Raw genomic sequence first — 23,579 nt, forward strand, 5'->3', positions numbered from 1 at the left:
GGTTTTATTTAAGATGAATGGGGGTCTGTTCTCTGCTCTGGTACAGGTGTGATTAATGTCTGTTTTCTCTTCTAGGAGGTAGAGTACTGGTATGAATGTCTGTTCTCTGTTCTAGGAGGTACAGTACTGGTATGAATGTCTGTTCTCTGTTCTAGGAGGTACAGTACTGGTATGAATGTCTGTTCTCTGTTCTAGGAGGTAGAGTACTGGTATGAATGTCTGTTCTCTGTTCTAGGAGGTACAGTACTGGTATGAATGTCTGTTCTCTGTTCTAGGAGGTAGAGTACTGGTATGAATGTCTGTTCTCTGTTCTAGGAGGTACAGTACTGGTATGAATGTCTGTTCTCTCTTCTAGGAGGTACAGTACTGGTATGTAGGCCAGTGGGAGGAATGGCTGACTGTCATATATCTGCGTGGGACTGCTAAGGAGTTTGTTCTATGCGGGTGATCCTGAGAGAAAATGTTCCTTACATTTCTGAATTCAATTTGCTGTTATTTCTTGTAGCTCCTTGTTCAGCACAAGTTAAGTCTTAGCCTCCCCTTACTGTGATTAATATCTTCAATAGCCCTTATTCAGTAGGTTAGAAATGTACGTTAACATCAGTTAAAGATATGAAGTGATGTGAAAGAAAGGTAACTTCACCATCGGGGACATCATCTGTCAAGTTAATATTGAAACATTATCAGCCCAACTTCTCCTGTTAATTCAGCTTATCTTTGAGCAGTGGTGGGTAGGCAAAGGTGAACACCCTCTCCTCTCTCTCTCCTCCCTCTCCTCTCTCTCCTCCCTCTCCTCCCCTCTCCTCCCTCTCCTCTCTCTCCTCTCTCTCCTCTCTCGCCTCCCTCTCCTCTCTCTCCTCTCTCTCCTCTCCTCTCCTCTCCTCTCCTCCCTCTCCTCCCCTCTCCTCCCTCTCCTCCCCTCTCCTCCCTCTCCTCTCTCTCCTCCTCTCCTCTCACTCCTCTCTCCTCTCTCTCCTCCCCTCTCCTCCCTCTCCTCTCTCTCCTCTTTCTCCTCTCTCTCCTCTCCCTCCTCTCTCTCCTCCCTCTCCTCCCTCTCCTCTCTCTCCTCTCTCTCCTCCCCTCTCCTCTCCTCTCTCTCCTCTTTCTCCTCTCTCTCCTCTCTCTCCTCTCTCTCCTCCCCTCTCCTCCCCTCTCTCTCTCTCCTCTCTCTCCTCCCTCTCCTCCCTCTCCTCTCTCTCCTCTCTCTCTCTCCTCTCTCTCCTCCCTCTCCTCCCCTCTCCTCCCTCTCCTCTCTCTCCTCCCTCTCTTTATGCTCATCATCCGATTAGGGATTCATCTCTCCACTCCTGTGTTCCCTCTCTGCTTTTAGTCTCTCACAGGAACCCTTTCCTCTAATTATCGCTGTGGCTTTTTCTTGGCACGGCCCTCCTCTCCTCTCCTCTCCTCTCCTCTCCTCTCCTCTCCTCTCCTCTCCTCTCCTCTCCTCTCCTCTCTCTTCCCTCTCCTCTCCTCTCCTCCTCTCCTCTCCTCTCCTCTCCTCTCCTCTCCTCTCCTCTCCTCCTGCACAACATGGGTCCCTGCTACTGTTGGACCAATTTCAGTTAAAACAACAAAACAACACCAGCACTCATGCACTTTCTTAGTTTTTATAAGGTCAGCAATATTTGTCTCCCAGAAGCTGAATCAGTCTCTGTGGTAGCAGAATAGAGGGAGAAGGGCTTTGTCTCAAATGGCACCCTATTCCCAATCTAGTGCGCTATGGGCCCTGGTCAAGAGTAGTGAACTTCAAAGGGAATAGGGTGGCATTCGGGATGCACACAATATATTTGGGCAAGCCAAACTACAGTACTACACAGCTGTCATAACAACACAAACATAAATGCTGAGTTGTTTGGTTGACCCAACTGCTGGGTTCCAGGCGTTGAGTCACCTAAGTTGGTTGTTTTCTTTAAAAAGAGCAAGGTTGGGTTGTTGATGCTGGGTTATTCAGATCAGAAGACTGGAGGCGTAGTTTAGTAAGGACATGGCTTTCAGATTGTTCTTTTTAGCTCTCATCTGTTCTGTTGTATAGTAATCACATTTCAAGGTTTAACATTTACATTTGTGTAGTTCCCAGAAGCCTGCGAATGCCATTATTGGGATAGATACCACCTTATCATAATAACATGTAATAAATAATCGTAATATTCTAGAACAATGTGTAAAATGCTAAACATTTTAAGGAAAATTGTGATTTGCAATATGTAAGCGAGAGAGTGAATGTCCATGAGAGTAAATGTCATTCCTGTTCATCATGTTAACATGAGGAACAGGAGTGACCTTTACTGTCACGGGTGGCCAATAAGATCTATCTATAAGCCACACTCACGATAAGCTGCTCCTGCTGAAAACAACCGAAGGATTACGTTCAAAATGACCCAGCTGCTAGGTCAACCAGCATGAAAGTAAAACAAAAACCCAACCGGTGGTTAAATGAATCCATGTTTGGGTAATCCCAACAACCCAACTCATGAACCCCAACTGCCTGGGTCAAAATAACCCACCATGTGTTCTGTGCAACACCCAGCTCTGGCTTATGAAATAACCCAACATGTGTTCTGTGCAACACCCAGCTCTGGGTTATGAAATAACCCAAATTGGAGGTTAAATTAACCCCTGTTTGGGTAATCCAAACAATCCATTTTTTTTTTACCTTTAGGAAAATAACATGGATGGTATGGTAGATACCGGAGGTAAGTGTGCCACATTATCTCTGCTGGTCAGGTAGTCTGTGAATCTGGATGGAGGCCGCATTATCTCTGCTAGTCAGGTAGTCTGTGAATCTGGATGGAGGCCGCATTATCTCTGCTGGTCAGGTACTCTGTGAATCTGGGTGATGGCCACATTATCTCTGCTAGTCAGGTATTCTGTGAATCTGGATGGAGGCCACATTATCTCTGCTAGTCAGGTAGTCTATGAATCTGGATGGAGGCCGCATTATCTCTGCTAGTCAGGTAGTCTGTGAATCTGGATGGAGGCTACATTATCTCTGCTAGTCAGGTATTCTGTGAATCTGGATGGAGGCTGCATTATCTCTGCTAGTCAGGTATTCTGTGAATCTGGATGGAGGCTGCATTATCTCTGCTAGTCAGGTATTCTGTGAATCTGGATGGAGGCCGCATTATCTCTGCTAGTCAGGTATTCTGTGAATCTGGATGGAGGCCGCATTGGGAAGGGATTGTAATGCAGATGAGCTCTGTCATCTTGGGCTATGTCCCAAATGGCACCCGACTCCCTATATTGATCAGGGCTCTGGTCAAAAGTAGTGAACTAGGGTGTCATTTGGGAAGCATCGTTTGTCTCTCTGAATGTTTGATGTAATGAATGCAATTAGGAACAGAGAAAAAACACTACATTAGTTCTCGGTCTACAATCAGAATAAATTACAGCATCAAACACACACACATCAAACACACACACAGTATCAAACACAGACAGTATCAAACACACACCAGCATCACACACACACACACACACACACACACACACACATACACACACAGCACACACACACACCAGCATCACACACACACCAGCATCACACATAAAGTGGGCCCTGGGTGATGTGGAAGTAGTTCTCCACCAACAAAACCTTCAATAATCTCAAATAAATAAACAGAGGGGGTTGTGGGAGCAATATAACAAATAATGTTGTGCACTGACCCTACTCCCCGTTCCTTTGATGTCAAAGCAGAAAAATCATCCTCTCTGTACCAAATGGCATCCCATTCCCTATATAGTGAACTGCTTCTGACAAGGTCCCATAGGGCTCAGGTCAAACTGAATGCTCTATATGTATAAGGAATAGGGTGTCATTCAGGATGACGACGTAGAGCACACTGCTATACTCCTTCCTCCCAACCCAGGCAATGTGTGTGTGTGTGTGTGGAGGAGGATGAGAGGGAGGGAGAGAGGGAGGGTGGCAGGGAGGGAAGGGTGTTAGGGAGGGAGGGAGGTCAGGGAGGGAGGGAGGGAGGGTGGCAGGGAGGGAGGGAGGAGGAGGAGGTGGCAGGGAGGGAGGAGGGTGGCAGGGAGGGAGGGAGGGAGGGTGGCAGGAAGGGAGGGAGGGTGGCAGGGAGGGTGGCAGGGAGGGAGGGAGGGTGGCAGGGAGGGGGAGGAGGGAGGGAGGGTGTAGGGAGGGAGAGGAGGGAGGGAGGGAGGGTGGCAGGGAGGGAGGGTGGCAGGGAGGGAGGGAGGAGTATTTATGAAGTGTTGTTTTCCTTACACATACACACACAAACACACGCTCTGCCAGGCTACGGGTCTGACTAAAACAGTCTTCCTCTCCTCGCTCCATGCCTTTTCTTTCCCAAACCTCTCTAACCCATATGCCCCTAGCCATCCACCTGCATGGTGCAGAAAAATACTCTACTTCTCCATCAATATGCACGTGGTGTGTGAGAGAGAGAGAGAGAGAGAGAGAGAGAGAGAGAGAGAGAGAGAGAGAGAGAGAGAGAGAGAGAGAGAGAGAGAGAGAGAGAGAGAGAGAGAGAGAGAGAGAGAGAGAGAGAGAGAGAGAGAGAGAGAGAGAGAGAGAGAGCTTTATGGTTCTGAGGTCTGGGGTCCGCTCACCAACCAAGAATTCACAAAATGGGACAAACACCAAATTGAGACTGCAGAATTCTGCAAAAATATCCTCTGTGTACAACGTAAAACACCAAATAACGCATGCAGAGCAGAATTAGGCTGATACCCGCTAATGATCAAAATCCAGAAAAGAGCTGTTAAATACTACAAGCACCTAAAAGGAAGCGATTCCCAAACCTTCCTTAACAAAGTCATTACCTACAGAGAGATGAACCTAGAGAAGAGTCCCCTAAGCAAGCTGGTCCTGGGGCTCTGTTCACAAACACAAACAGACCCCACAGAGCACCAGGACAGCAACACAATTAGACCCAACCAAATCATGAGAAAACAAAAAGAGAATTACTTGACACATTGGAAAGAATTAACAAAAAACTGAGCAAACTAGAATGCTATTTGGCCCTAAACAGAGAGTACACAGTGGCAGAATACCTGACCACTGTGACTGACCCAAACTTAAGGAAAGCTTTGACTGTGTACAGACTCAGTGAGCATAGCCTTGCTATTGAGAAAGGCTGCCATAGGCAGACATGGCTCTCAAGAGAAGACAGGCTATGTGTACACTGCCCACAACATCAAGTGGAAACTGAGCTGCACGTCCTAACCTCCTGCCAAATGTATGACCATATTAGAGACACATATTTCCCTCAGATTACAGCGACCCACAAATAATTTAAAAACAAACCCAATTTTGATAAACTCCCATATCTATTGGGTGAAATACCACAGTGTGCCATCACAGCAGCAATATTTGTGACCTGTTGCCACAAGAAAAGGGCAACCAGTGAAGAACATACACCATTGTAAATACAACCCATATTTATGTTTATATATTTTCCCTTTTGTACTTTAACTATTTGCACATCATTACAACACTGTATATAGACATAATATGACATTTGAAATGTCTTTGTAATTGTGGAACTTTTATGAGTGTAATGTTAACTGTTAATTATTTAATTGTTTATTTCACTTTTGTTTATTATCTATTTCACTAGCTTTGGCAATGTATATATATATGTTACCCATGCCAATAAAACCCTTCAATTGAATTGAATTGAATTGAGAGAGAGAGAGAGAGAGAGAGAGAGAGAGAGAGAGAGAGAGAGAGAGAGAGAGAGAGAGAGAGAGAGAGAGAGAGAGAGAGAGAGAGAGAGAGAGAGAGAGAGAGAGAGAGAGAGAGAGAGAGAGAGAGAGAGAGAGAGAGAGAGAGAGAGAGAGAGAGAGAGAGAGAGAGAGAGAGAGATAATATATAACAGAGACAGAGGTTGACATGGTCTGGTTCCTCCAGAAAATTAACTACAGTACCAGACTCTATAATTACGTGTTGACCCTTGATTTAAACATGTCCACTTCAGCAAAGTGAAATTCCCTCTCCTCATCCTTTACAATGAGGAAGTACAGGGAGAGGCTGAAGAGAGAGGAGGGGTAGTACAGAACAATGAGATCATTATACAGTAACTCAACTATCCAGGTAGTAACACAATGAGATCATTATACAGTAACTCAACTGTCCAGGTAGTAACACAATGAGATCATTATACAGTAACTCAACTGTCCAGGTAGTAACACAATGAGATCATTATACAGTAACTCAACTGTCCAGGTAGTAACACAATGAGATCATTATACAGTAACTCAACTATCCAGGTAGTAACACAATGAGATCATTATACAGTAACTCAACTATCCAGGTAGTAACACAATGAGATCATTATACAGTAACTCAACTGTCCAGGTAGTAACACAATGAGATCATTATACAGTAACTCAACTATCCAGGCAACACCGCTAGCTAATTGCTACTTGGAATACAAACCAACAGCTAGGAATACTGTAGTAATCTCTTTTACGTTGTCAAGTCTCACAAAATACACCACAGTCTGCATTTCAAGTCAAGGATGCTTCATATTTCAACCATGAACATAATACTGCTGGCAAAAATACAACCTTTCTTGCATGAACTACTGCAAAGTTCAATGTAAAAGGAAGCCTTGGTGTTGTAGTTCGAAGAAAGATTCTGTCTAAAATAAAATAAAAACGTAGCTGTTTAATGTTACCATTCGCATAATGCCATATATTTGCAATTACAATTCACCAATTAGGACGTAACAGCCTTAGTGAAAGACCCGCTGCTAATGATGATGCCAAAAAAAACCTGCAAATAGGCCAATAGACAAACCTTAAACAACACAACCTAAAACACATCAACAGACTGCAGACACAGATCCTGCATTGGCAAAACAGAGGCTGCATCTGAAATGCTCCCCTATTCCCTGTTTAGTGCACTACTTTTGACCAGAGCTCTATGGGCCCTGGTCAAAAGTATTGCACTATATAAGGGAATAGGGTGCATTTTAGCCAGACATCACAGGAGTTTGTTTACCTGGGCCAGGTGGAGACAGGTGGAAGGGGATCTTGATTGGTGACAGTTGGAACAGGTGGAGGGGATGGATGAACGAGGGAGAGCAGGAGGAGGACGAAGGCCCTCGGAGTCTGGAGGGGTCTGATTCCATGGCCATCATGGCGGCAGCTGCCAGAGCGATCCTCTTGTTCCTGCCCACTCTCTTGATAGCCACAGGACAACCTGGAGAGAGAGAGAGAGAGAGAGAGAGAGAGAGAGAGAGAGAGAGAGAGAGAGAGAGAGAGAGAGAGAGAGAGAGAGAACAGAGAATTACTAATTGACCACTTCTCTACCTGACCACTCTCTTTCTCTCTCTCTCAATTCAATTCAATTTAAGGGCTTTATTGGCATGGGAAACGTGTGCTAACATTGCCAAAGCAAGTGAAGTAGATAGTAAACAAAAGTGAAATAAACAATAAATATTAACAGTAAACATTACACTCAGAAGTTTCAAAAGAAAAAAGACATTTCAAATGTCATATTATGTATATATACAGTGTTGTCTCTCTCTCTCTCTCTCTCTCTCTCTCTCTCTCTCTCTCTCTCTCTCTCTCTCTCTCTCTCTCTCTCTCTCTCTCTCTCTGTTCCCACCATCAAAGGGAGAAAGGTTTAGTCCCAGAATAATGATGATGAGGGTTCAACCTATGGGCAGGGGATCATTTCAGAGAGAGGCACTGCCAAAACAAGCTAGTGACAGAAGAGGTTGAGTTAATAAGCGTAATGAGTTGGTATATTCATATAGTCAGTCATGGGGTTGTTGTTGCTTGGCAGAATATTGCAGAAAATAACCAATATGATATCAACATGTCATATTTCAGTTCTGGGCTGCTTCCCAAATGACACCCCTATTGTCAATATAATGCACTACTTTTGGCCAAGGTTTCACAGGGCTCAAAAGTAGTGCACTATATAGGGAATACTATACTATTTGTGACAAATCCCCTGGATAAATCATCAGGGTTCTGCCTGCATATTAAAATGCATTAAAGCATGAAGTCAACGAGGTATTATGAAACATCACTGGTGTGTGTCACAAATGGCACCCTATTACCTATCACCAGAGCCCTACGCACTACACAGGGAACCGGGTGCCGTTTGGAACGCATTCCCACTGTCTCAGCACTACTGAAGGAATCCCTCTCCTGGATGGGATGAAGCATGGCTCAGTCTTTGTAGGCTGATTTAGATGGCTGCCATGTCAACACTGTGGTCCTCTGTAGCTCAGCTGGTAGAGCACGGCGCTTGTAACACCAAGGTAGTGGGTTCGATCCCCGGGACCACCCATACACCAAAAATGTATGCACGCACGACTGTAAGTCGCTTTGGATAAAAGCGTCTGCTAAATGGCATATTATTATTATTATTATTTTCATCACCAGGCTCATAGAGATATGCTGGGGGCCCTATTCCCTATGGGACTCTGGTCAAACGTAGTGCACTATATAGGGGACAGGGTGCCATTTGAGACCTTGCCAGGGTCTATCAGATAGCAGCTAGCGCCTAACACCCTAGCATGATGTAGATGTAGAGGAGCTTACAACTGGAGCCAGTGGAGGAAGATAATTATAGTCAAGCCTACGCATACATGGAATCTGTGTTCTGAACGGAGGGTGCCAAATCCACCAGCAGCACATCTCTGTCTCTGTCTCTGTCGCTGTCGCTGTCTCTGTCTCTGTCTCTGTCTCTGTCTCTGTCTCTGTCTCTGTCTCTCTCTCTCTCTCTCTCTCTCTCTCTCTCTCTCTCTCTCTCTCTCTCTCTCTCTCTCTCTCTCTCTCTCTCTCTCTCTCTCTCTCTCTCTCTCTCTCTCTCTCTGCTATCTCAATCTCTCTCTCAACAGCCAGGTGAATGCAGGCAGCTGCTCAAACATGTCTTTATCAGGATAACACATACATTTACATCAAATGCTAAATCTACTTTCATTTGAATAACAGATTATGTTAACCTGGCTTCAAACCCAGTAGAGCCCCATGACGTGCTGCATTTCAAATCCACCATTAGTTCTTTTAAGACATTCACGGCTACGGGCCAAATGTTACTCATGGCGCTGCAGTATGGCAAGTGCTTCTCTCACTGGCAATGTTCTATGAAAGATAAACATATTTCCCGTAAAAAAGCATAACGGCTGTATGTCTTTACTCTCTCTGTGTCTCAATACAAGGTCTGCTGCTGCTCTCGGAGCATCTTTCCCTGGGAAATGTCAGAGAGAGGAACGGAGGGGGAATAAAACTCTACGCTCCAACTCAAACACAAGAGTCATCACATTCATTAACATCCTGGCTGCCTGCATCAGTCGAAGCAGAGAAGCTAGAGATGCTGAAACTCGTTGTTGCAGAGATAAGTCCTGAGGACATTTTTAAAAACAATCGCACCGGTGAATTCGTCCCAGTTAACGTATCGCTGCGCCGCTAAAACGAATAGCACTTTATCTAGCGGCTGTGAGAGGGAAGATCTAAGGGAAGTGTGGTTAGCATGCGATAGAAGAGAGCCGAGCACGCAATGAGGCCACCGGGGGAAATCTACCAGTCAGAACAGGAACAGACAGACAGACAGACAGACGCTGACGTAGAGGAGAGAAAATGAAAACGGTCCTCTGTTAGAGAGGGAAAGGGACCTGGGACTACAATTCAACTAATAATACGCCATTTAGCAGATGCTTTTATCCAAAGCGACTTACAGCCATGTGTGCATACATTTTTACGTATGGGTGGTCCCGGGGATCGAACCCACTACCCTGAGCGTTACAAGCGCCGTGATCTACCACTCGAGCTACAGAGGACCACAATTACAACTACAATTAAACTCCAGTAACTGTTACAGTATTCACCCCCCTTGTTTTTTTGTTGTTGTTTTTTTTTACATTTTGTTGTGTTACAAAGTGGGATTGAAATAGATTTAATTGTGATTTTTTTTGTCATTGATCTACACAAAATACTCATAATGTTAAAGTGAAAAGAAAATTCTACACATTTTTACAGATTTATAAAAATGCAATAACTAAAATATAATAGTCTTCACCCCCTTTGTTATAGCAAGTCTAAATTAGTTCAGGAATGCAATTTGCCTTAACAAATCACATAATAAGTTACATGGACTCACTCTGTGGGAAATGGTTGACATAATTTTTTGAATGCCCCTTCCTCTGTCCCCCATACATACAACATCTGTAAGGTCCCTCAGTCACATATTGAATTCCAAGCACAGATTAAACTACAAAGACAAGGGAGATTTTTGAAAGCCTCAAGAAGAAGGGCAGTGATTGGTAGATGGGTAACAATAACAAATCAGACGTTGAATATCTCTTTAAGCATGGTCAAGTTAATAATTATGCTGTGGATTATGTATTAAACCACCCAGACACGTCAGAGATGCAGTCGTTCTTCTGAACTGAGCCGCAGGACAGGAAGGACAATGTTTAGGGATGTCACCAAGAGGCCATTGGTGATTTTAAAACAGCTACAGAGTTCAATGGCTGTAACGGGATAAAACTGAGGATGGATCAACAACATTGTAGTGACTCCACAATAATGACTTAAATGACAGAGTGAAAAGAAGAAAACAAATTTACAGAATACTTTTTTGGCCTAAGTGCAAATCCAACAAAACACATCACTGAGCATCTGCCTCCTTATTTTCAAGCATGGTGGTGGCTGCATCATGTTATGGGTATGCTCGACATCGGAAAAGACTGGGGAGTTTTACAGGATAAAAATAAACGGAATGGAGCCAAGCACAGGCAAAACTCTAGAGGATAACGTGGTTCAGTCTGCTTTCCACTGGGAGATGAATTCCCCTTTCAGCAGGACAATAACTTACCACAAAAAACACAAGGCCGAATCCACACTAGAGTTGCTTACCAAGAAGACAGTGAATGATCCTGAGTGGCCAAGTTACAGTTTTGACTTAAATCTGTTAGAAAATCTATGGCAATACTTGAAAATTGCCGTATAGCCATGATCCGCAACACATTGACAGAGCTTGAAGAATTTTTAAAAGAATAATGGGCAAATATTTCACAATAAAGGTGTGCAAAGCTCATATGAGACTAAGCCAAGAAGACTCACAGCTGATTTCGCTGCCAAAGGTGTTTCTAACATGTATTGACTCATGGGGGTGAATAATAATCTTTAATTAATCTAAATAAATATACACTGCCGGTCAACAGTTTTAGAAAACCTACTCATTCAAGGTTTTTTATTTTATTTTTTACTATTTTCTACATTGTAGAATAATAGTGAAGACATCAAAACTACGAAATAACACATATGGAACCATGTAGTAACCAAAAAAGCGGAATGGAAGACCCAGAGTTACAGTTGAAGTCGAAAGCTTACATACACCTTAGCCAAATGCATTTAAGCTCAGTTTTTCACAATTCCTGACATTTAATCCTAGTAGAAATTCCCTGTCTTAGGTCAGTTAGGATCACCACTTTATTTTAAGAATGTGAAATGTCAGAATAATAGTAGAGATAATTATTTCTTTCAGCTTTTATTTCTTTCATCACATTCCCAGTGGGTCAGACGTTTACATACACTCAATTAGTATTTGGTAGCATTGACTTTAAATTGTTAAATTTGGGTCAAACGTTTCGGGTAGCTTTCCAAAAGCTTCCCACAATAAGTTTGGTGAATTTTGGCCCATTCCTCCTGACAGAGCTGGTGTAACTGAGTCTGGTTTGAAGGCCTCCTTGCTCGCACACACTTTTTCAGTTCTGATTGAGGTCCAGAGGAAATTTCTCCAATAAGTATGATCTTTGTCCCCATGTGCAGTTGCAAACCGTAGTCTGGCTTTTTTATGGCGGTTTTGGAGCAGTGGCTTCTTCCTTGCTGAGCGGCTTTTCAGGTTATGTTGATATAGGACTTGTTTTACTGTGGATATAGGTACTTTTGTACCTGTTTCCTCCAGCATCTTCACAAGGTCATTTGCTGTAGTTCTGGGAATGATTTGCACTTTTCGCACCAAAGTACTTTAATCTCTAGGAGACAGAACGTGTCTCCTTCCTGAGCGGTATGACGGCTGCATGGTCCAATGGTGTTTATACTTGCGTACTATTGTTTGTACAGATGAACGTGGTACCTTCAGGTGTTTGGAAATTGCATCCAAGGATGAACCAGTCTTGTGGAGGTCTACAGATTTTTTGGGAGGTCTTGGCTGATTTCTTTTGATTTTCCCATGATGTCAAGCAAAGAGGCACTGAGGTTGAAGGTAAGCCTTGAAATACATCCACAGGTACACCTCCAATTGACTCAAAGGATGTCAATTAGCCTATCAGAAGCATCTAAAGCCATGACATCATTTTCTGGAATTTTCCAAGCTGATAAAAACGCAAATTTTCTGGTTTGGGTTAGTGGGACTATCATTTGTTTTTCAACAGGACAATGACCCAACACAACTCCAGGCTGTATAAGGGCTATTTTACCAAGAAGGAGAGTGATGGAGTGCTGCATCAGATGACCTGGCCTCCAAAATCCCCTTACCTCAACCCAATTGAGATGGTTTGGGATGAGTCGGACCGCAGAGTGAAGGAAAAGCAGCCAACAAGTGCTCAGCATATGTGGGAACTCCTTCAAGGCTGTTGGAAAAGCATTCCAGGTGAAGCTGGTTGAGAGAATGCCAAGAGTGTGCAAAGCTGTCATCAAGGCAAAGGGTGGCTATTTGAAGAATCTCAAATATAAAATATATTTTTAAAAAATTTAACACTTTTTTGGTTACTACATGATTCCATATGTGTTATTTCATAGTTCTGATGTCTTCACTATTATTCTACAATGTAGAAAATAGTACAAATAAAGAAAAACCCTTGAATGAGTAGGTGTTCTAAAACTTTTGAACGGTAGTGTAAATAATATTTATTCCGCTTTTACATTAGAGAGTATTTTGTGTAGGTCATTGACAAAAAAATGACAATTAAATACACTTTAATCCCACTTTTTAAAATAATACAATGTCAAGAAATCAAAGGAGGGTGACTGTTTATGATAGTCACTGATGAAACATTTAAGGAGAACATATCTCTGTAACATCTTCAACATCCCGATGCTCTAAATGAATAAAAAATGTGACACCGCCTTTTGTTTTGGGGACTCCTCTGTAGACATTGTATCTTGAAACAAGCTCATTGAATTATATATTCAACAGGGGTTTGAAACCAGACAAGGACGATTTCATATCACAACTTAAAAAGCTGCCATCTTCAAAGGAACATCTTTAACAAAGACCTGCACAACGTGAATCTCTGTCTTCCTGTGTGTCTGATCTCTACTTCCTGACTGAAATACTTCACACAGACAGTGGCCTCCACTTGACCACAGAACCAGGAAGTCTCTCCTTCTCCCTCTTTCAGAAGTGTGCCCGGAAATCCAGGGGAGAAAAATATCTTAAGCTACCACTACAAAAGCCTGTATGTGAGTGGCCCAACTCATTCACTACCTGTCTGCTGATCAGCAGCTGCCTAGCTCGTGACTTTGGCTGTACAGATCAATAACAGAATGAGAATCTGAAACTCACTTAATTTCAGTAGTGTTTGTTTGAAGTCAGTTATGCATCAGGAAATGAAACGACATCAATTCAAAATGGAAGTTTACAGATTGAGAATAGAATCAGAACACTGTGACGCTGTCCTTTGTGCTGTGGTGCTGAATGTTTTATATTGAGCTGTCCACTGTGTCGTGGTGCTGAATGAAAGCGTTGGAGCTGTCCGATGTTGTTGTGGGGTGCCGAATAAAAGCGTTGGAGCTGTCCACTGTGTTGTGGTGCTGAAACAACAACATGGAGCTGTCCACTGTGTTGTGGTGCTGAAACAACAACATGGAGCTGTCCACTGTGAAGTCACTGTTTGTGGTGCGAAACTAACAATACCTATTGAAAAAACACTTTACAAAAAGAGCTTTCCTTTCAAGTGAACCCTGTCTGCATCATAAAATTGCACCCTATTCCCTATATAGTGCACTACTTTTGACCAGAATCCTATATTCCCTATATAGTGCACTATTTTTGACCAGAGTCCTATATTCCCTATTCCCTATATAGTGCACTACTTTTGACCATAGTCCTATATTCCCTATTCCCTATATAGTGCACTACTTTTGACCAGAGTCCTATATTCCCTATTCCCTAAATAGTGCACTACTTTTGACCAGAGTCCTATATTCCCTATATAGTGCACTATTTTTGACCAGAGTCCTATATTCCCTTTTCCCTATGTATAGTGCACTACTTTTGACCAGAGTCCTATAGGGAATAGGGTGCAGTTTGGCACACATTCCCTGCCACTATTCATCTCCTCTGCCCCTCTTATTTCTACAGCCTAATAAACTGGTTAGTCAAGCATGGGTTTCACTTTCTTCAGGGAAATCTAAATCTTTGTTTTGCTGAGTGATTTACTTCCTCTCCACTCCTATCTGCCTATAGTGGAATATTCTGCCTCAACAAAGCAGGGATAATAACGCTGAGAGCCTTTGTTTGTTCAGTAGAAATGGATCAGCACAACCAACCTACTCAGGGATGAGTCTCTCCTCTCCTCCCTTCTCTCTCACTAATATATGGGAGAACTTAAAGCTTGCCCTGGAGGGGTGGGGGGGGTCTTTCTGAGACGCACAGGGGATGGATAACACTTCCTGTTCATGGTTTGTCAGACATACTAGGCCACAACCATCTCATCGTAGCACTCCCCCACGCACTCCACACAGTTGTTCTTCTGCGGGGTAATCCACAAGTGGAAAAATATGTGTTTTCGAGAGCAAGGCAAATGTATCTGTTCCCAATCAATGAGCAACACACAACAGGCCTCAAAGAGAACACGTTTAATTAACACTTTTCTGTTGAATTGGAACTAATTCCGTTTGAACTAACTGGCACTTGCCATATGTGAGCCATGTGCTTTAGGGGGACAATCCCTGACAAATACCAGATGCAGATGAGCCAGAGTAAACAGAAATATTGATGAGTGTTGTGGAAGCTGTGGAGGGGTTTAATGTAACATTGTCTGGTGCAAACAATACGATACCCTGGGCCTAGTTCCTTCGGTGTCTGATTCAGCAGAGAATAAACCTAAAGCTAGAGGAACAATATTTACATCTTGTTGTTATCTAAACCACAGATGTCTGCTGTCAAAGAGGGATAGACCAGAGGAGACAGTAACAATATTATAATAATATGCCATTTAGCAGACGCTTTTATCCAAAGCGACTTACAGTCATGTGTGCATACATTTTTGTGTATGGGTGGTCCCGGGGATCGAACCCACCACCCTGAGCGTTACAAGCACCGTGCTCTACCAGCTGAGCTACAGACGACCGCAATATTCACATCTTGCTGGTATCTAAACCACAGGTGTCTGCTGCCGTGGGGGGATAGACTAGAGGGGACAGCAACAATACTGGCGGCAGGTAGCTTAGTGGTTAAAAGCGTTGTGCCAGTAACCGAAAGGTCGCTGGTTCTAATCCCCGAGCCAACTAGGTGAAAAATCTGTCGATGTGCCATTGAGCAAGGCACTTAACCCTAATTGCTCCTGTAAGTTGCTCTGGATAAGAGTGTCTCCTAAATGACTAAAATGTAATACTCACATCTTGATGGTATCTAAACCACAGGTGTCTGCTGCCGTGGGGGTAGACTAGAGGGGATATATATGGAATTTGTAGTGTTAAAAAATACTAAATATATTTGAGATTCTTCAAATAGCCACCCTTTGCCTTGATGACAGCTTTGCACTCTCTTGGTATTCTCTCAACTAGCTTCATGAGATAGTCACCTGGAATGCATTTAAATTAACAAGTGTGCCTTCTTAAAAGTGAATTTGTGGAATTTATTTCCTTCTTAATGCGTTTGAGCCGATCAGTTGTGTTGTGACAAGGTAGGGGTGGTATACAGAAGATAGCCCCATTTGGTAAAAGACCAAGTCCATATTATGCCAAGAACAGCTCAAATAAGCAAAGAGAAACAACAGTCCATCATTACTTTAAGACATGAAGGTCAGTCAATACGGAACATTTCAAGAAATTTGAATGTTTCTTCAAGAGCAGTCGCAAAAACCATGAAGCGCTATGATGAAACTGGCTCTCATGAGGACCTCCACAGGAATGGAAGACCCAGAGTTAACTCTGCTGCAGAGGATAAGTGATACGTTCATTAGAGTTACCAGCCTCAGAAATTCCAGCCCAAATAAATGCTTCACAGAGTTCAAGTAACAGACACATCTCAACATCAACTGTTCAGAGGGGACTGTGTGAATCAGGCCTTCATGGTCGATTCTGCAAAGAAACCACTACTAAAGGAGAACCAATAAAAAGAAGAGACTTGCTTGGGCCAAGAAACACGAGCAATGGACATTAGACCGGTGGACATTTGTCCTTTGGTCTGGAGTCCAAATTTGAGATTTTCTGTTCCAACAGCCGTGTCTTTGTGAGACGTGGTGTGGGTGAACGGATGATCTCTGCATGTGTATTTCCCACCCTAAAGCATGGAGGAGGAGGTGTTATGGTGTGGGGGTGCTTTGCTGCTGACACTGTCTGTGATTCATTTAGAATTCAAGGCACACTGAACCAGCATGGCTACCACAGCATTCTGCAGTGATACGCCATCCCATCTGGTTTTGGCTTAGTGGGACTATCATTTGTTTTTCAACAGGACAATGACCCGACGAATTGTGGCTGTTCTGAGGCCGAAAGGGGTGCGGGGGGGTGTGCAACTCATTATTAGGAAGGTGTTCCTAATGTTTGAAATACTCAGTGTGTGAAGTGGGTAAAACAGCATGTAAACATGATTAAAGTGACCAGTGTTCAATGACTACGTACACAGGGCAGCAGTCTCTAAGGTACAGGGTAGAGTACCAGGTGGTAACCGGCTGGTAACAGTGACTAAGTTCAGGGCAGAGTCCTGGGCGGAGGCCGGCTAGTGGAGACTGTTTAATAGTCTGATGGTCTGGAGATACTGTAGAAGCTGTTTTTCCAGTCTCTCTGTCCCAGATTTGATGCACCTGTACTGTCTCCGCCATCTAGATGGTAGCGGAGTGAACAGGCCGTGGCTCGGTTGGCTGAGGTCTTTGATGATCTCAAATATAAAATATATTCTGATTTGTTTCACACTTTTTTGGTTAATACATGATGTCCAAACTTTTGACTGGTAGTGTACACTATATATACACTATATACACTATATATACACTATATATACACTATATATACACTATACATACACTATGCGTACACTATATGTACATTATGTGTACACTATGTATACACTATATGTACACTATACATACACTATATATACACTATGTATACACTATATATACACTATATATGCACTATACATACACTATACATACACTATGTATACACTATACATACACTATATATACACTATATATACACTATATATGCACATATATATATATATATATATATATATATATATATATTCTCCTATCGATTGAATACGAATGTTGCTCTATTGGAATCAATCAGACTTTGTATATTCAATTTTCTCTGGGAGAATATTACACTCTGAAAGTGTTACATGTGAAGTCATTTGGGCCATCTAAGTTGGCCAATTATGAAACCCAGGAGTCCTATAAGCCGGGGACTGCGTCCCCAAATGGCACCCTTATTCCCTTTATAGTGCACTACTTTTGTCCAGATTCCTATGGGCCCTGGTAAAAAAGCAGTACACTATAAAGTGAATAGGGGTGGCATTTGAGCCGCGGCTCTGCTCTTCACGTGAGAGGAGCCGCTCCCTCTGCTTGCTTCACTGCTACAGGTCCATACGGACCAATCAACTTCACATTCTGTTTCCCAGCAACTGTGACAGTGCACTTATGGGCCCTGGTCAAAAGTAGTGCCCTAGGGAATAGGGTGCCATTTTGGGTACAGACCGGGACTCCAGGGGTACATTTCCCCATTCTCTATTAGGTCCTGTCTAGCAGTAAGACCAGTTTACGTTCAGATTCCTGGAAAGGAACAGGAAGAGTTTGTGCCACATTTTGGAAACAGAGCGTGTTAGATGAGGGGTTGAGAGATATCTAACCCCTACACACTTTTACTGTGACGTACCTTTTCATGAAAACATGATTTTTTTTTTTTATGCTAGCCTCAGAACACATAACAGGGAACGGAGTAAATTCCAGGCAAAAAAATAAACACACCAAAGACATCTGTTTTTTCGTGTTCATGAATAGTTCATTATAGAGTTATACATAGAATGGGCTTTTAGGCAACACCCTGTCGTCCTACATCCTGTAGGTTCATGCTCTACAACATTCGGAGAGTACGACCCTGCCTTACACAGGAAGCGGCACAGGTCCTAATCCAGGCACTTGTCATCTCCCGTCTGGATTACTGCAACTCGCTGTTGGCTGGGCTCCCTGCCTGTGCCATTAAACCCCTACAACTCATCCAGAATGCCGCAGCCCGTCTGGTGTTCAACCTTCCCAAGTTCTCTCACGTCACCCCGCTCCTCCGCACACTCCACTGGCTTCCAGTTGAAGCTCGCATCTGCTACAAGACCATGGTGCTTGCCTACGGAGCTGTGAGGGGAACGGCACCTCCGTACCTTCAGGCTCTGATCAGTCCCTACACCCAAACGAGGGCATTGCGTTCATCCACCTCTGGCCTGCTGGCTCCCCTACCTCTGCGGAAGCACAGTTCCCGCTCAGCCCAGTCAAAACTGTCCGCTGCTCTGGCACCCCAATGGTGGAACAAGCTCCCTCACGACGCCAGGACAGCGGAGTCACTCACCACCTTCCGGAGACATTTGAAACCCCACCTCTTTAAGGAATACCTGGGATAGGATAAAGTAATCCTTCTACCCACCCCCCCTTACCCCAACCCAAACCCCAACCCAAAAAAAAACAAAAAAAAAGTGGTGATCCCACTGGCTATAAGGTGAATGCACCTATTTGTAAGTCGCTCTGGATAAGAGCGTCTGCTAAATGACGTAAATGTAAATGTAGGCAGGGAGGCAGCTCTAGTTAAACGATACACTCTGCTTGTTGTTTTCATGCAGCTTTGAACTCTTTCGGTTGTTGTATGAATAAAGAGTTTTTTTTCTTACAGGAGTGCGAGGGTGGCCCCAGCAGGAACTGAACCTACAACCTTGATGTTTCAAACACCACGCTCTACCAACCGAGCCACACAAAATACCTTCCTTGCGCTGCAGATAATCCCAGAACACCACAAATAAGTGAACTTCTCATCGAAAGGTCATGGTAGAAGATAAACAGAGGAACTCCACAGCCAATCCACGGCTAATTAACCACTACATTGTGAGTAGGGTTGTTTGAAGTCCCAAATGGTATCCTATTCTCTATTTAGTGCACTAGTTTTGCCCATAGGTGCTCTGGTCAAAAGTAGTGCACTATATAGGGAATAGGGTGCCATTTGGGACGCAGGCCAGGTATCCTACAGTAAACGGCTGGCTAAAGGGCTGATGAATAACCTTTCCATCTCCAGTAATAATATCTAATCAGTCCTGGATACATGCTTTCCACCTCCAGTGATAATATCTAATCAGTCCTGGATACATGCTTTCCACCTCCAGTACTAATATCTAATCAGTCCTGGATACATGCTGTTAGATACTATTTGACTTGAGCCCGATTTAGTCTGTTTGTAATTGTGTAATTAGCCTAGCAGTAGTAATTATTGTTGTTATGGGTTAGAAGGAATGATCTATGTGCACGGTATTTGGGCAGGGGGAAAGTACAAAGGGGGCCTGTCTCCGAGTGCAATATTGATTCAAGAAGGGTTGAATAGGCGTTAGAGATGATAGATCATAATTACTGTTCTATAACACTGTCTAATATCTTTACTGTTTAATATCATTATATACTCTTAGTATGAATGTATTGTTTTTATATATTCTTAAGAGATTGAACGTAGTCTCAGGTCTAAGCTCTTTGTGTATGAGAAGTGTAATTATTTAGTGTACTACAGTAGACTGTAGGAATGTGTACTCTCCTGCCTGATAAGAAGCCCTGTGAAAGGCAGGGAGGAGTATGAAGGATCCGGGCTCAGGCTGGGCCACGATAAAACCAACAGGAGGAACGGACTCAGATCTTGCCCAGCAACAGAGAATTATTGTTTTTTCATAGAAATTCAAGGAGGTGACATGTACTGTATGTGTGTCTTTGCAGCTGCAATTCATATAGCTTGAGTGTTTGGTCATAGTCCGTCTGGATTATTGTACCAGAAATTAGAACTACCAAAGTTTTCCATCTCAAGTAATACTAATATCTAATCAGTCCTGGATGCGTGTTTTACATCTCCAGTAATACTAATATCTAATCAGTCCTGGATGCATGTTTTCCATCTCCAGTAATCCTCTTCGGTCATCATCACGGACGTGTATATTCCCACCCAAGCTGACACCACGGCGGCTCTCAAGGAACTACACTGGAGTTGGTGCAAACTGGAAACCGCATATCCTGAGGCTGCATTTATTGTAGCTGGGGACTTTAATAAAGCAAATCTGAGGAAATCGCTACCAAAGTTTTATCAACACATCTCCTGTGCTACTCACCCATCGAGTACTCTTAACAATTGCTACTCCCCCTTCCGGGACGGCTACAAGGCCCTCCCCCGCCCGCCCTTCAACAAATCAGATCACTTATCCATTCTCCTACTCCCCTCCCATAAGCAGAAACGTATACAGGACGTACCGGTAATAAGAACTGTTCAATATTGGTCTGACCAATCGGAATCTATGCGTCAAGACTATTTTGATCACGTGGACTGGGATATGTTCCTGGTTGTCTCTGAGAATAGTATTGACGTATACACTGACTCGGTGACTGAGTTCATCAGGAAGTGCATAGAGGATGTTGTTCCGACTGGGACGATGGATAGATTCGCGCAAAACTTAAAGCGTGAACCACTGCATTTAACCATGGCAAGGTGACTGGGAACATGGACGTTTACAAACAGTCCAGCTATGCCCTCGGTTAGGCAATCAAAGAGGCAAAACGACAGTACAGGGAGAAAGTGGAGACTCAATTCAACGACTCAGACACAAGACGTACGTGGCAGGAACTCCAGACAATCACAGACTATAAAGGGAAAGCCAGGCACAGCGTGGACGTCTTCGCCCGCTTCGAGGAAAACACAGTGCCGCAGACGCGGGCCACCGCCGCTCACGAGGACTGTGAGCTCTCGTTCTCCGTAGCCGACTTGAGTAAGACATGTCAGTGTATTAACCCTCACAAGGCTACCTGCTCATACAGCATCCCAAGCCGCGTTCTTAGAGCATGTGCACACCAGCTGGCCGGAGTGTTTACAGACATTTTCAATCTCTCCCTATCCCAGTCTGTTCTCCGTAATTATTCAAGATGAGCACCTTTGTTCCTGTACCCAAGAAGGCAAAGGTAACTGAACTAAATGACTATCGCCCCGTAGCACTCACTTATGTCATCATGAAGTGCTTTGAGAGGCTAGTTAAGGATCATATCACACGTTACCCGACGCCCTAGACAAACTTCAATTGGCATACCTCCCCAATAGATCCACAGATGATGCAATTGCCATCGCACTGCACACTGCCCTATCCTACTGGACAAGACGCCTCACAGGTCCTCAACTGGCAGCTTCATTAAATAGTACCCGCAAAACACCAGTCTCATCGTCAACAGTGAAGAGGCGACTCCGGGATGCTGACCTTCTAGGCAGAGTTGCAAAGAAAAAGCCGTATCTCAGACTGCCCATCTTAATCTTTTCTTTTTATTGGCCAGTCTGAGATATTGCTTTTTCTTTGCAACTCTGCCTTGAAGGTCAGCATCCTGGAGTCGCCTCTTAACTGTTGACGTTGAGACTGGTGTTTTGCGGGTACTATTTAATGAAGCTGCCAGTTGAGGACCTGTGAGGCGTCTGTTTCTCAAACTAGACACTCTAATGTATTTGTCCTCTTGCTCAGTTGTGCACCGGGGCCTCCCACTCCTCTTTCTATTCTGGTTAGAGCCAGTTTGCGCTGTTCTGTGAAGGGAGTAGTACACAGCGTTGTACGAGATCTTCAGTTTCTTGGCAATTTCTCGCATGGAATAACCTTCATTTCTCAGAACAAGAATAGACTGACGAGTTTCAGAAGAAAGTTATTTGTTTCTGGCCATTTTGAGCCTGTAATCGAACCCACAATTGCTGATGCTCCAGATACTCAACTAGTCTCAAGAAACCCAGTTGTATTGCTTCTTTAATCAGCACAACAGTTTTCAGCTGTGCTAACATACAGTGGGGAAAAAAAGTATTTAGTCAGCCACCAATTGTGCAAGTTCTCCCACTTAAAAAGATGAGAGAGGCCTGTAATTTTCATCATAGGTACATGTCAACTATGACAGACAAATTGAGAAAATAATATCCAGAAAATCACATTGTAGGATTTTTAATGAATTTATTTGCAAATTATGGTGGAAAATAAGTATTTGGTCACCTACAAACAAGCAACATTTCTGGCTCTCACAGACCTGTAACTTCTTCTTTAAGAGATTCCTCTGTCCTCCACTCGTTACCTGTATTAATGCACCTGTTTGAACTTGTTGTCAGTATAAAAGACACCTATCCACAACCTCAAACAGTCACACTCCAAACTCCACTATGGCCAAGACCAAAGAGCTGTCAAAGGACACCAAAAACAAAATTGTAGACCTGCACCAGGCTGGGAAGACTGAATCTACAATAGGTAAGCAGCTTGGTTTGAAGAAATCAACTGTGGTAGCAATTATTAGGAAATGAAAGACATACAAGACCACTGATAATCTCCCTCGATCTGGGGCTCCACGCAAGATCTCACCCTGTGGGGTCAAAATGATCACAAGAACGGTGAGCAAAAATCCCAGAACCACACGGGGGAACCTAGTGAATGACCTGCAGAGAGCTGGGACCAAAGTAACAAAGCCTACCATCAGTAACACACTACGCCGCCAGGGACTCAAATCCTGCAGTGCCAGACGTGTCCCCCTGCTTAAGCCAGTACATGTCCAGGCCCGTCTGAAGTTTCCTAGAGTGCATTTGGATGATCCAGAAGAGGATTGGGAGAATGTCATATGGTCAGATGAAACCAAAATAGAACTTTTTGGTAAAAACTCAACTCGTCATGTTTGGAGGACAAAGAATGCTGAGTTGCATCCAAAGAACACCATACCTACTGTGAAGCATGGGGGTGGAAACATCATGCTTTGGGGCTGCAAAATACCAGCAACAGTGTGTGAAAACCTTGTGAAGACTTACAGAAAACGTTTGACATGTGTCATTGCCAACAAAGGGTATATAACAAAGTATTGAGAAACTTTTGTTATTGACCAAATACTTATTTTCCACCATAATTTGCAAATAAATTCATTAAAAATCCTACAATGTGATTTTCTGGATTTTTTTTTCTAATTTTGTCTGTCATAGTTGACGTGTACCTATGATGAAAATTACAGGCCTCTCTCATCTTTTTAAGTGGGAGAACTTGCACAATTGGTGGCTGACTAAATACTTTTTTCCCCCACTGTAATTACAAAAGGGTTTTCTAATGGTTTAAAATGATTAATTTGGATTAGCAAACACAACTTTCCATTGTAACAGGACTGATGGTTTTTGATAATGGGCCTCTGTACGCCTATATA

General features: G+C 43.4%; 1 protein-coding gene across 1 annotated transcript in view; it reads right to left on the minus strand.

Annotated features, from left to right (window-relative positions):
- Positions 1 to 6,970: 6,970 nt before the first annotated feature.
- The window catches only part of LOC121573011 (transcription elongation regulator 1-like protein), a gene marked incomplete at its 3' end in the record, with an annotated part of 51,515 nt that continues 34,906 nt past the window's right edge, over positions 6,971 to 23,579 (minus strand). Inside the window, exon 5 of the mRNA XM_045213513.1 lies at positions 6,971 to 7,171. Within this exon, the coding sequence (XP_045069448.1) occupies positions 6,971 to 7,171 (201 nt within the window). The remainder of the gene's footprint in view (positions 7,172 to 23,579) is intronic.

The sequence above is a fragment of the Coregonus clupeaformis genome, unplaced genomic scaffold (assembly GCF_020615455.1).
Source record: "Coregonus clupeaformis isolate EN_2021a unplaced genomic scaffold, ASM2061545v1 scaf0118, whole genome shotgun sequence".
Lineage (NCBI taxonomy): Eukaryota > Metazoa > Chordata > Actinopteri > Salmoniformes > Salmonidae > Coregonus > Coregonus clupeaformis.